Below are 14,269 nucleotides of genomic sequence, written 5' to 3' on the forward strand. Positions count from 1 at the left end.
TACAAAATAAAACAAATAAATGAAGTAGCTCGTTTGAAAAATGATCATTTAACAAGAACTGACTCGTTGGAATCTGGTTGTGTTCGTTCAGTACAACGGCAGTCCAGTGAAAGTGACTGAAATTGGGCCGATACTACTCCCTATTTTTTTTCTTTTATCTTACACCTTGTTCATTTTTAATATGATTAAAAATGTTCCTATTAGGTGTGATTTTTTTAATATAAAAAACAAAGCCTTAAACTATTTTAGCACGTGAAGCTCCTGAGAAAATATTACGAGTAAAGGAAGTGTCGTCACGTAGCTTTTGAGCATGCGCAAACAGCTTGAGCAAATGTCCGCCATCAAAGTATCCTGAAAATGTCCAATTGTAATATTTAATCTGACAACCACGCCAATATTCACCGCTAAGCACCACTTCTTAAGGGGCAACATACATCGCACGTGACATGTGCCTATAAATCTGCTCAAAATTGGTCATATCAACGCCGCTGCCTCCATTTGTGCTATAAAGTATCGAAGCTGTTGACAGTAACTGAGTTGGAGAGCTCATCAATCACCGATGTCCTCTCAAGCAGGCATTACGGACACAACAATGGTAAATATTTGAATTTAATTTATTATACTTCTACTTAAACAGCGTGTGCCTTTTAAAGCAACGGCCACTTTTTTTTTAACATACAGTTCTCCAACGGTGCTCTGTCACCACCTGGCGGCAAGCTGGCGACTAACAGGTGGAGACTGAATTACGTCACGGGGGACCTGTTCTCGTGTCCCGCAGATGAGGCTCTGGCCCACTGCATCAGTGAGGACTGCCGCATGGGGGCAGGCATTGCACTGATGTTCAAGCGGAAGTTCAGAGGAGTCGAAGAGCTAAAGGGACAGAGTGAGTAAGCCCTCTTTATAAATATGACAAAAATAGTCTTACTCTGCACGGTGTTGACAATGTTTCCTGAAGCATTTACCTTGTGTATTTTCCCCTGTGTTTTTTATCCAAACAGAGAAGCTGGTAGGACAGTGTGCTGTACTGAAAAGAGACGGGCGTTTGGTTTATTATCTGGTGAGCATACTTACAAACTCGGACCAAAGAGATGTTGTAGGTCCATTGCCCTTTTGCAAGACACCGTCACTCACCGCTTCTGTGTGGTGTCATACAGTAGATCCCCACCTAATAACATTTCAGGAAATGTGCATATATGGGTGTACCGTATTTCCTTAAATTTCCGCCAGAGCGCTAATGAATTTAAAACCTCTTCTCACTCCTGCGCTTACCAAAGGCATGCGGTAAAAGTAAGCATGCACTGATTATTTTAAAACCTCTTCACACTCCGGCATTTACCAAAGGTATGCAGTAAAAATTTGAGTGTGATGTAAGCTTGGACCTTAAATCCTACTGAATAGCTCTTAATCTTCTTCCCTTTATGCGATTTCAAATTACCGGTATTGAAATCAGCCTCCTCCATTTTGAAAATGATGACAGGGTAAGTGTCACTCGTGATGTCACGAGTTTGACCAGGCGGTAATACTGAGCATGCGCTAATTATTTTGCAAAGCGAGTTTGACCTGGCAGTAATTCAAGGCAGGTGCATATTATATGCCCTGCGGCAATTCAAGGAAATACGGTATCTGCCTTTTTTTCGTTTGTTCCTGCTTGAAGTTGTCGACGTATTCGTTTAATCTGGAGCCAGAATAAATAAATCAGAAGTATTTATTCCCTATTGCAGTGTTTTCCAACCACTAGTGTGCCGTGATATACCGTCAGGTGTACTGCAGGAGATTCTCTAATTTCACCTATAAGGTTTAAAAATATTATTTTGCAAAACCAGTAATTATAGTTTGCAAATTAAGTGTTGTTGTTTAGTGTCAGTGCTGTCTGGAGCTCGGCAGAGTCACCGTGTAATCCTCTCTTATATCAGTAGGTGGCAGCTGGTAGCTAATTGCTTTGTAGATGTCTGAAACAGCGGTAGCCAGCGTGAAGGTAAAAAGGTATCTAATGCTTAAACCAAAAATAAACAAATCGTGAGTGCCCCTAAGAAAAGGCATTGAAGCTTAGGTATGGCTATGCAGAACGAAACTAAAACTGAACTGGCTACAAAGTAAACAACAACAGAATGGTGGACGACAGCAAAGACTTACTGTGGAGCAAAGACGGCGTCCACAATGTACATCTGAACATGACAAAGACGGATAAAATAAACTGAAATATTCTTGATTGCAAATACAAAGATGCGGGAAATATCGCTCAAAGGAAGACATGTAACTGCTACAGGAAAATACCAAAAATAGAGAAAAAGCCACCAAAATAGGAGCGCAAGAAAAGAATTAAAACTTTACGCACGGAAAAACACCAAAAAACTCAAAAATAAGTCAGGGCGTGGTGTGACAGGTCGTGACAGTACACCTACTTTGAAACGAGCTATATCGATGCATGGTTGGTTAGGGTTTATTGCGACAACGACTTTTTATCGTCAACTAAGTTTCGTTTTTTAATGATTTCTGCTGCTGGTTTGCCTCTGGATTTTTTCAATGAAAAAAATGTGCCTTGGCTCAAAAAAGGTTGAAAAACACTGCCCTATTGGATACAACTCTAATACAATTTGTTTAAGCGCTATTTGTCTCTAGTAGCATTCAACAGGACGACCTACACAGGGCTATCCGGACACACCCTTCCCCTCGCGCTCTTACATTATACTGTATTTCCTTGAATTGCCGCAGGGCATATATTATGCACCTGCCTTGAATTACTGCCAGGTCAAACTCGCTTTACAAAATAATTAGCGCATGCTTAGTATTACCGCCTGGTCAAACTCGTGACGTCACAAGTGACACTTCCCCTGTCATCATTTTTAAAATGGAGGAGGCTGATTTCAATACCGGTAATTTGAAATCGCATAAAGGGAAGAAGATTAAGAGCTATTCAGTAGGATTTAAGGTCCAAGCCTACATCACACTCAAATTTTTACAGCATGCCTTTGGTAAGTGGCCCTGCGATGAGGTGGTGACTTGTCCAGGGTGTACAGCGCCCCCCGCGACCCCAAAGGGAATAAGCGGTAGAAAATGGATGGATGGATTGGCCTTTGGTAAGTGCCGGAGTGAGAAGAGGTTTTAAAATAATTAGCGCATGCTTACTTTTACTGCATGCCTTTGGTAAGCGCAGGAGTGAGAAGAGGTTTTAAATTAATTAGCGCCCCGGCGGAAATTCAAGGAAATACGGTACATCACAATGTATGAATATGCAATGAGGTATCTACTTCCAGGCCTGGAATCTCCCTCAGCCTTCTCCTTCCTGGACCTCGGCAAAGAAGCCGCATCAACAGTGGCAAGAATGTGGGCGATTAGAGTGAATGTGCGTAAACATGAACTTGGACCCAGTTTCAACTGAAAATCAGAGCATATGATTAGTTGCATGGCCTATTCTAAGCATTTCTTAGCTAAACCTTTCTTAATCATTTCATCCTTCATTATCTTAATTATATCCCAATCATAGTATATCTCAACAAAGTGTTCTAATTTCAGACAGTCTGAAAGTCTATTAATGTGTCAGGAATGGTGATTGGATGAATGTCGGTAAGACTAAGAGAAGATCTTTGTGTGCTGCTTTCAGAGAGGCGGCTGTGGATTGGTTGTTAGTTTTAATAAAGTGACTGATGATCAACCTCCTCCTATGTTTTTAACATCCGGCCAGAAGCTACTGTATTTTGTTTGTGCCCTAAAGAATCAGGATGGAGATTTGTAACTTAAGTCAGGATGTTGCAAAAAAGGAGAAGAGTTGGCAAATCTAAGGATGTGTTTCCCATCATGCTTTGCTGTAGTTGGAGCAAAGCAAAATTGATTCGGTATCGCAGGCCCAAAATGTTGATCATGACACTTACCACTTTTGACTGTGACCTTGCATTTTACTGTGTTATATAGTAGGATGCTCCAAAAATTTGATTCACATCCAATCACAATTTTAATTTAATCTGATTCTAAATTGATTCATAAGTTTTGAGAATCAATTCAAAAAACAGTTGAATATTTTTTTGTTGCAATTTTTGTTTTTGATTAAATGTTTTAATTTAAAACAAGCTATTATTGATGTTATTATAGTTTTTCCCCCCCCTTTTTTTGTATTGATAACTGTGGACTGTGGAACAATTCTACACTCTTGGCAGGATCTTTGTGGGTGCATGGTAGTTTGCCCAAACAGTCTACATGTGTTTTGTGGATTTGGAGAAGGCATTTAACCGTGTCTCTTGGGTAGTCCTGTGGAGAGTGCTCAGAGAGTATGGTGTATCGTGGGGTGATCCACTCCAGTATGATCAGTGTCAGAGCTTGGTCTGCAGTAAGTCAGACCCGTTTCAAATGAGGGTTAGACTCCACCAGGGCTGCCCTTTGTCACCGATTCTGTTCACAACATTTATGGATATAATCTCTAGGCGCACTCAGGGCGTTGAGGGGATCCAATTTGGTGGCTGCAGGATTAGGTCACTGCTTTTTGTGGATGATGTGGTCCTCCTGGCTTCATCTGGCCAGAATCTTTAGCTCTAACTGGATTGTTTCGCAGCTGAGTTTGAAGTGACTTGGATGAAAATCACCACTTTCATGTTTGCCATGGTTCTTGCCCGAAAAAGATTGGAGTGCCATTTACGGTTTGGGGAGGAGATCCTGCCCCAAGTGGAGGAGTATAAGTACCATTGGAAAGACTGAATTGTAAGATTGACGGGCGGATCGGTGTGTCATTGGCAGTGATGCGGACCATGCATCGGTCTGTCGTGGTGAAAAAGGAGCTGAGCTGGAAGGCATAGCTCTCGATCTACGTCCCTGAGCTTTGGTCATGAGCTTTGGGTTATGACTAAAAGTACAAGCTCTCGGGTACAAGCAGCTGAAATTAATATCCTCTGTCGGTTGGCGGGGCACTCCCTTAGAGATAGGGTGGGAAGCTCTGTCATTCGGGAGGAGCTCAGAGTAAAACACGGTGGAGAGACAATGTCTCTCAGCTGGCCTGGGAACGCCTTGGGATCACCCGGGAAAGAGCTGGACAAAATAGTTTGGGAGAGCAAAGTCTAAGCTTTACTGCTTAGGCTGCTGCCCCCGCGACCCGACTTAGGATAAGTGTAAGAAGATGGATGGATGGTTTTTATAACTTCTTTATTGCTTTGTAAATGTATATGTTTAGTGTAAAGCAGGATGAGGTTGCAGTTGGGGTTGCTGTATTTTTTTTTTAGATTTATTAACGTTCTGTGACTTTTGTAAATAACATTTCTAAAATAAATTTTTCAAAATACAAACCCCGTTTCCATATGTGTTGGAAATTGTGTTAGATGTAAATATAAACGGAATACAATGATTTGCAAATCATTTTCAATCCATATTCAGTTGAATATGCTACAAAGACAACATATTTGATGTTCAAACTGATAACATTTTTTTTTTTTTTTCAAATAATCATTAACTTTAGAATTTGATGCCAGCAACACGTGACAAAGAAGTTGGGAAAGGTGGCAATAAATACTGATAAAGTTGAGGAATGCTCATCAAACACATATTTGGAACATCTCACAGGTGTGCAGGCTAATTGGGAACAGGTGGGTGCCATGATTGGGTATAAAAACAGCTTCTCAAAAAATGTTTAGTCTTTCACAAGAAAGGATGGGGCGAGGTACACCCCTTTGTCCACAACTGCGTGAGCAAACAGTCAAACACTTTAAGAACAACGTTTCTCAAAGTGCATTTGCAAGAAATTTAGGGATTTCAACATCTACGGTCCATAATATCATCAAAAGGTTCAGAGAATCTGGAGAAATCACTCCACGTAAGCGGCATGGCCGGAAACCAACATTGAATGACCGTGACCTTCGATTCCTCAGACGGCACTGTATCAAAAACTGACATCAATCTCTAAAGATTATACCCACATGGATATCAGAAACACTTCTTAAACCCACTGTCACTAAATACAGTTAGTCGCTACATCTGTAAGTGCAAGTTAAAGCTCTACTATGCAAAGCAAAAGCCATTTATCAACAACATCCAGAAACGCTGCCGGCTTCTCTGGGCCCGAGATCATCTAAGATGGACTGATGCAAAGTGGTCTGACGAGTCCACATTTCAAATTGTTTTTGGAAATATTCGACAAAGTGTCACCCGGACCAACGGGGAAGCAAACAATCCATACTGTTATCGACGCAAAGTTCAAAATCCAGCATCTGTGTTGGTATGGGGGTGCATTAGTGCCCAGGGCATGGGTAACTTACACATCTGTGAAGTCACCATTAATGCTGAAAGGTACATACAGGTTTTGCAACAACATATGCTGCCATCCAAGCGCCGTCTTTCATGGACGCCCCTGCTTATTTCAGCAAGACAATGCCAAGCCACATTCAGCACGTGTTACAACAGCGTGACTTCGTAAAAAAAGAGTGCGGGTACTTTCCCGGCCCGGCTGCAGTCCAGACCTGTCCCCCATCGAAAATGTGTGGCGCATTATGAAGCGTAAAATACGACAGCGGAGACCCTGGACTGTTGAACGACTCAAGCTCTCCATAAAACAAGAATGAGAAAGAATTCCACTTTCAAAGCTTCAACAATTAGTTTCCTCAGTTCCCAAACGCTTATTGAGTGTTGTTAAAAGAAAAGGTGATGTAACAGTGGTGAACATGCCCTTTCCCAACTACTTTGGCACGTGTTGCAGCCATGAAGTTCTAAGTTAATTATTATTTGAAAAAAAAAACAAAGTTAATGAGTTTAAAGATCAAATATCTTGTCTTTGTAGTGCATTCAATTGAAAATGGGTTGAAAAGGATTTGCAATTCATTGTATTTCATTCATATTTATATCTAACACAATTTCCCAACTCACATGGAAACGGGGTTTGTATATCTAACACTGAGTAAAAGTTGTATGTCAGTTGGAAATAGTAGTTTTTGTAACCTGTTTTGAAAAGGTTTTACTATAATTTATGTAACAAATAATATATTCAGAGAATCGTGTTGAATCGAGAATTGATTCGGAATCGAATATTCACTCCAAGAATCGTAATGGAATGGAATTGTGAGGTGCCCAAAGATTTTCACATCTATTATTTTGTATGGACACGGTTTTAGAGATAAAGTATTTGCGTTTGCTTAGATTATTTTTACCTTTGGTGATAATCTGGAATTTGTTGTAAAACATGTTGGTTCAGTGTGTCCTCTTACAGAAATACCACTGTGGCCATTGACATATGCTGTATTCAAATGTGGAAATGCATGAGAATAATGTAGATAACGATGGTAGTGCAGCCTGTTTATTTAGAGAATATCACCATAAGGCCCTTTGCGTGTGGATTTTGAAATGGCTCCTTGGGCCTGATGAAATTTCTGGATGTGGTCTACGGGCTTTGATTTTTGACACCTGTGGGCTAAACCGTACTACCTGTTCTTAGGCCCAGGCCGATAACAAATTTTGCTCTACGATATATTGACCTTGAAATTATTGCCGATCAATGATATAATTGCCATTATTTTTTGAGACAAAGTTAACCACTGATGTAATGATAATATGAAATAATAATGCATGTATATTCTTTCAAATGCAATAAATGTGTTTTTATTGCATATTTTCACATGTGAGTGGAATTTTTAAACTTTTACATTTCCAAGTCAAAACAAACACATAATAACAATAAAATATACTTAATTAGCAAAACGTTACACTTCGATAAAAATCACAACCAAAATAATTAAAATATGTTTAGGACACAACCAAAACAATAAATAAAATGGCTATACAAAGTATTGACAAACCAAGTTGCACTGCAATATTGAACATGTAGACAGAGGTAGAGTTGTACATTACTTAACTTACAATTAAGTTGGGACTTTAGTATACAAAAGCGCAGAGTAATAATATAATTACTACAGTACTATAAGCAGATGCATTATTAAAAAAGCTATATGTAAAAAATCCAAACTAAAGTCTGGCAGATTCCGAGTGAGGAAACACCAACATGATATGGGATTACAAATGTTTATCAAACATTAGCAACGTTTTTCAAATTGCTACTTTTCTTTACAGTATTGAATGGCATCATGTCGTTGGCGATGTATTCAACCACACTTTCTGTGAGTGCACATTTTGCACTGTTGTGTGAACACACTGACATCTTGTTCCAAAGGTTTGAACTGAAATAGTCCCATACTGGTGCAGTGGCATTTGGTTTTTGTGATAATTTTGTCCAGACGAACTTGTTGCACTGTGTATGATGCTGGCGTGCCAGCGGTCCTGCCTCTTTACACAGTCAAAGACAATTAATGAAGAACAGGAGAATTCACTTTTTTTTTCCCATTCCGCACAAATGCGCGCACCTTTTGAAACCAACAAAAAGCGTGAATGCTTTTGAAGCATACACACGGTGATTTATCAACATTGGAAAACTCACCGACCTAATTTTCATTTATTTTTGGTTAATTAAAATACTGGCCCAGGCTACCTGTTCTCTCAATCATCTTTTCATTATTATTCATTCACTGTACATATTTATAATAAAACGTGTGTGTAATAAGTCTGTGAGGTATGTTATAGGGCTTGGAGTGTCAAAAAGAAGCATTTATATGGGTGCTTCCATTATTTGCGTTTTTTTTTGCTCTTCGAAAAGAGGGAATCTTTTCTTCATTAGACACTGTACTGTAAGTGTGTTTGTGTGTGTGTCTATGTATGTATATATATATATATATTTATACAAATACAGTATATGTATATGTATACATATATACACACACACATACATATATATATATATATATATATACATAGACACACACACACACATATATATATATATATATATATATTTTTTATTTTTTGACATACAAAAAACTCCAAAATACATTTTAAATTCAATATGTAGTCATGCGTTTTTATTTATTTTATATTAACATTTATCCATCATTTTTTTTTCAACTGTTCTGAACTATGCTTTTGTTTGGTTTGGTTAGCTTTCATTGTTTTTACACTACACAATCACAATCTATTCTATTATGATTTGTACTATTAAATTGATAGTCTATTCCAATTAAAGTATGCTATGTATAACCTACTCCTTATAGATCATACTCTATTTAATTTGTTATGCACATTCTCTTTTTCTTGCTGTACTCATCGGGCTTGAATCTTGGACCTTGGGACTAAATTACGTGCCATCTCATGTGTGCTGGTATGACAATAAAGTTCCCTGAATGTTTGAATCCCTAATCTCATTAAGGTCACGGGTGACCTGGAGCCGTCCCAGCTGTCTTCTGACAAGATGACACTAGTCAATCACAGGACACATAAATAAACTACCATTCACACTCAAATTCACACCTTTGGACAGATCAGTGTTCTCAATTAGCCAAATTTTGCATGCTTTTGGATTGTGGGAGAAAGCTGAAGTACACCAAGAGTAAAAAAAAAAAAAAAAAACAAGCACCAAATTCTCTTTGCTGTATAGGCAGATATGCTAACCACTATTCCACTGAGCTGCTTTTAAAACAGCATACTTTATCAAAATTAACAATGTTTATTATTTTCCCATCATTAACTTTTAGATCACAAAGAAGAAGGCAAGCCAAAAACCAACCTATGACAGTTTGAGACAGAGCTTGGAGGACATGAAAGTGCACTGTATCAAAAACGGAGTCACACAAATTTCAATGCCTCGGTTTGTATGGTTTCCAAGTCTCAAGTACAAAACCCAAAACCTGTGAAGTTGGCATGTTGTGTAACTCGTATACAAAAACAGAATACAATGATTTGCAAATCCTTTTCAACCTATATTCAATTGAATAGACTGCAAAGACAACCTTAACGTTCAAACTGGTAAACTTTTTTTTGTTGTTGCAAATATTAGCTCATTTGGAATTTGATGCCTGCAGCATGTTTCAAAAAAGCTGGCGCAAGTGGTAAAAAAGGCAGAGAAAGTTGAGGAATGCTCATCAAACACTTATTTGGAACATCCCACAGGTGAATAGGCTAATTGGGAACAGGTGGGTGCCATAATTGGGTATAAAAGCAGCTTCCATGATATGCTCAGTCATTCACAAACAAGGAAGGGGTGTGGGTCACCACTTTGTGAACAAATGCATGAGCAAATTGTTGAACAGTTTAAGAACAATATTCCCTAACAAGCTATTCCAAGGAATTTAGGGATTTCACTATCTACAGTTCATAATATCAAAAGGTTCAGAGAATCCCAAACCTTTACTCAGTGTTGTTGAAAGGAAAGGCCATGTAACACAGTGGTAAAAATGCCCCTTTGCCAACTTTTTTGCAATGTGTTGCTGCCATTAAATTCTAAGTTAATGATTATGTGCAAAAAAAAAAAAAAAAAGTTTCTCAGTTCGAACATCAAATATCTTGTCTTGGCAGTCTATTCAATTGAATATAAGTTGAAAAGGATTTGCAAATCATTGTATTCTGTTTTCATTTACGAATTACACGACGAGCCAACTTCACTGATTTTGGGTTTTGTACAACTACTTCTCTCTTCAAATGTGTTTTAAGTTTTGCATCAGCGGTATGTTTATTTCTCCTTTGGCAGTATCGGCTGTGGTCTGGATCGGTTGAATTGGGAAAGAGTTTCAGAGATGTTGGAAGAGATCTTTGAGTCCACAGACGTCTCCGTCACTGTCTACAGCCTTCCTGTGAATGCTGAAACCACGGTGATGAAGGAACACATGCGCAGATGATTATCGAAAATGTGCGCTAGTGGCAATAGTTATTTTTTGCGCACGTTTGTTAGATTGTACTTTTTTTTAAACTATATGTGGTTCTGACACATGTTGTCATTGAATAATAAAATGTCTTTTTTTGCACATTCACCAACTGAGCTTCTGTCGTTTAGGTATCAAAAGCAGTTGTCCTTCCTCGCTACACAAGCATTGGCAAGCCTAAACCTTAGATACACCACACAGTCTAAATTTTGCTTTTGCAGAGATACTATCGTTCAGTTCTAACAAACTGGCTTTTAACATTATGAATATTGTGGTCATAGCTTTCAATAATGTTAAATTACACTGCAGCATGTTGACAGTTGTTACCTTATTTAGCTAAATGCAAGGGGCACAAGTTTAACTGCAGTTCTATACACAAGAACAACCACAATCTTGTACATCGTTAATAAATATTTAACTGTGTAAATCAGGTGTGAAAACTTAAGCCCCCGTGGCCTTCATCATTCTATTGAAAACCTGAAAATTATTTGCGCCAATAAAGTACTGTATTTTTTCTGTGTTCTTTCTGTTTTGACCAAAAAAAAAAAACCTACGTGTACCGCTCACAAATGTCATATCTTTTAAACTTTAACATTATTTAATGTCTGCGATGAGCTGGCGACTTGTCCAGGTTGTACAGCGCCTTCCGCCCGATTGTAGCTGAGATATATATCATACTGTATGTACCTAAGTATATTCACAGCTTTAGTCACTTAACGCAAAATGGAGATCAGTTGCATCCTTTTTTACCTGATCATCCTTGAGATGCTCCGACAGCTTAATTAGAGTCTACCTGTGGTAAATTCAGTTGAATAGACAGGATTTGGAAAGAAACACACCTGTGTATCATATATATAAGGTCCCACCCACTAGACCACCTACTCAGTGGCCTAGTGGGTAGAGTGTCCGCCCCGAGATCGGTAGGTCGTGAGTTCAAAACCCGGCCAAGTCATTCCAAAGACTCATTATCTCTCTGCTTGGCACTCAGCATCAAGGGTTGGAATTGGGGGTTAAATCACCAAAAATGATTCCCGGGCGCGGCACCGCTACTGCCCACTGCTGCCCACTGCTCTCCTCACCTCCCCGGGGGTGAACACGGGGATGATGGGTCAGAATTAAAGGACAAATTTCACCACATCTAGTGTGTGTGTGACAATCATTGGTACTTTAACTTAACACACTTGACAGTGCATGTCGGAGCACAAACCAAGACTGAAGTTGAAGTTGTCTGTTGACGTCCGAGAAAACTCTGGGGAAGGATCCAGCAAAATATGAGCACAGTAACCTCCATCCATCATCCATAAATAGAAAATGTTTGGAACCACCAGTACTCTTTCTAGAGCTGGTAGAGTGGCTAGCCAACCACCTACTCAGTGGCTTAGGGGTGAGAGTGTCTGCCCTGAGATGGGGCAGGTTGTGAGTTCGAACCCCGGCCGAGTCATACCAAAGACCATAAAAATGGGACCCATTACCTTCCTGCTTGGCACTCAGCATCAAGGGTTGGAATTTGGGATTCAATCACCAAAAATGATTCCTGGGCGCGCCCACCGCTGCTGCTCACTGCTCCCCCCACCTCCCAGTGGGTGAACAAGGGGATGGGTCAAATGCAGAGGACTGATTTCACCACACCTAGTGTGTGTGTGACAATTATTGGTACGTTAACTTTAACTTTGTACTTTAACTTGACAAAAGTAATTCCTTAGTAGAAAGCACATGACAGCCTGATCGGAGTTTGCCGAATTGCACTTGAAAGACCTTCAGAACACGAGAAATCCAATTCTCTGGTCTGATGAGACAAACATTGAACTCTTTGGCGTGAATTCCAAGCTTCATGTTTGGAGGAAACCATGCAGGCGTCGCTCATCACCAGGACAATATAATCTCCAGAGTGAAGCATGGTGGTAGCAGTATCATGCTGTGGTGATATTTTACTTCGCCTGAACTGGGATACTAGTCAGGATAGAGGGAAAGATGAATGCAGCAATGTACAGAGATATCCTGAATAAAAACCTGTTCTAGACCGCTATTGAACTCATCTTTCAGCAGGACAATGACCCCAAGCACACTGACAGGATATTGAAGGAATTGCTTCAGGACAACTCTGTAAATATCATTGAGTGACTCAGCCAGAGCCCAGACTTGAATATTGAACGTCTCTGTAGGGATCTGAAAAGCCGTGCATCGCCGCTTCCCATCCAACCTGATGGGGCTTGAGAGGTGCTGCAAAGAGTAATGAGCAAAGAAGAATGGGTGAAACTTTCTAAAGATGGGTGTGCCAAGCTTGTGCCACATGGGTGGAAAAAATCCTCAGTTCCGAACTCTGTAGAATTTGCACCTGGCTTGCTGACAATAAGCTATCCATACACTTAGGTAAAATGGAATCCATCCTATTTGGGTCCCAAATCAACGTTAAGAAAGTCAGTGACTTCACTATAAAAGTGGGTGACATTGTTATCACCAGGAAAGATGAGATCACCTACCTAGGTTCCATTCCAGAGGCCAATCTTTCCTGTGATAAAATGCCAACCAAGGTAATCAAAAAGGTCAACCAACGAACAAGATTTCCCTACATAATCTCCTCTCTGGTCAACAAAAGCACCATGAAGATTCTAGCAGGAACTCTAATTAAACCCTTTTTCGATTACACTTGCACCTCCTGGTACCCCAGCACCTCCAAAACCCTCAAATCTAGACTCTAAACATCCCAGAACAAGCTAGTCAGGTTACTTCTAGACCTCCACCCCAGATCACACCTCACTCCTACCCACTTCACCAAAGTGGGCTGGCTCAGGGTGGAGGACAGAGTAAAACAACTTGCACTGAGCCTAGTCTATAAAATCCGCTACACCTCCCTGATATCGAAGTACATGTCAAACTACTTCCTTAACGTAAATGACCACCATAACCACAACACCAGGGGGAGCTCTACAAACCACGTTAAACCCAGATTCCAATCTAACAAAGGTTTTATCTCATTCTCATCAATGTGGAATGCACTCCCAACAGGTGTAAAAGAAAGTGCATCTCTATCCTCCTTCAAAACCGCACTAAAATAACTCCTCCAGGCAACTTCAACCCCAGACTAACACCCTCCCCCCTCCACATCCCACCTCCCTGGATTGTACATAATCAAATGTAAATAATCAATTGTATATACTTGTTATTATGCTTTCTGATCTCTCAATGTCCACTACTTGCTGTACATATCCTAGGAAGTCAGACCTACACTGTTTCAATGTCCATTTCTCTGTTGATGCAATTGTTGATGACTGAAGTACTGATATCAACCAAACATTACCCCCCGCCCCAAGCCCCTCCACATCCCACCCCTGGATTTTAAATAATGTAAATAATTCAATGTATATACTCTGATGATTAACCTGTGTGATGAATGTATTATGCTGATATCATATATTTGTACCATAAATTGATTAATGTGGACCCCGACTTAAACAAGTTGAAAAACTTTTTCAGGTGTTACCATTTAGTGCAGGGGTGTCAAACTCAAATACAGAGTGGGCCAAAATTTTAAACTGAACAAAGCCGCGGGCTAAGGTTGA

The 14,269-nt window shown here is 39.8% G+C and overlaps 1 protein-coding gene across 2 annotated transcripts; it reads left to right on the forward strand.

Moving 5' to 3' along the window:
* The first annotated feature begins 289 nt into the window (after nt 1-289).
* oard1 (O-acyl-ADP-ribose deacylase 1) lies at nt 290-10,817 on the forward strand. 2 transcript variants are annotated; one of them, XR_009807118.1, is made up of 6 exons: nt 290-595; nt 682-883; nt 999-1,057; nt 3,255-3,343; nt 9,546-9,658; nt 10,538-10,559. XR_009807118.1 is itself a non-coding variant. In XM_061903227.1 (5 exons), the coding sequence occupies exons 1-5, from the start codon at nt 560-562 to the stop codon at nt 10,683-10,685; spliced, it is 558 nt and encodes a 185-aa protein (XP_061759211.1). In that variant the 5' UTR covers nt 305-559; the 3' UTR covers nt 10,686-10,817. The 2 variants fall into 2 exon arrangements, 1 of the variants encoding a protein (XP_061759211.1); XM_061903227.1 differs by lacking the exon at nt 3,255-3,343 and having other exon boundaries at nt 305-595; nt 10,538-10,817.
* Nucleotides 10,818-14,269: the final 3,452 nt, after the last annotated feature.

The sequence above is a fragment of the Nerophis ophidion genome, linkage group LG06, assembly GCF_033978795.1.
Source record: "Nerophis ophidion isolate RoL-2023_Sa linkage group LG06, RoL_Noph_v1.0, whole genome shotgun sequence".
NCBI lineage: Eukaryota > Metazoa > Chordata > Actinopteri > Syngnathiformes > Syngnathidae > Nerophis > Nerophis ophidion.

Bases quoted from the DNA above. Each gene is read 5' to 3' on its own strand.
- oard1 (XM_061903227.1), top strand. From the start codon at position 560: ATGTCCTCTCAAGCAGGCATTACGGACACAACAATG. The intron at 1,058-9,545 runs GTGAGCATACTT...ATTAACTTTTAG, and splicing joins GGCGTTTGGTTTATTATCTG to ATCACAAAGAAGAAGGCAAG. The intron at 9,659-10,537 runs GTTTGTATGGTT...CTCCTTTGGCAG, and splicing joins ACACAAATTTCAATGCCTCG to TATCGGCTGTGGTCTGGATC.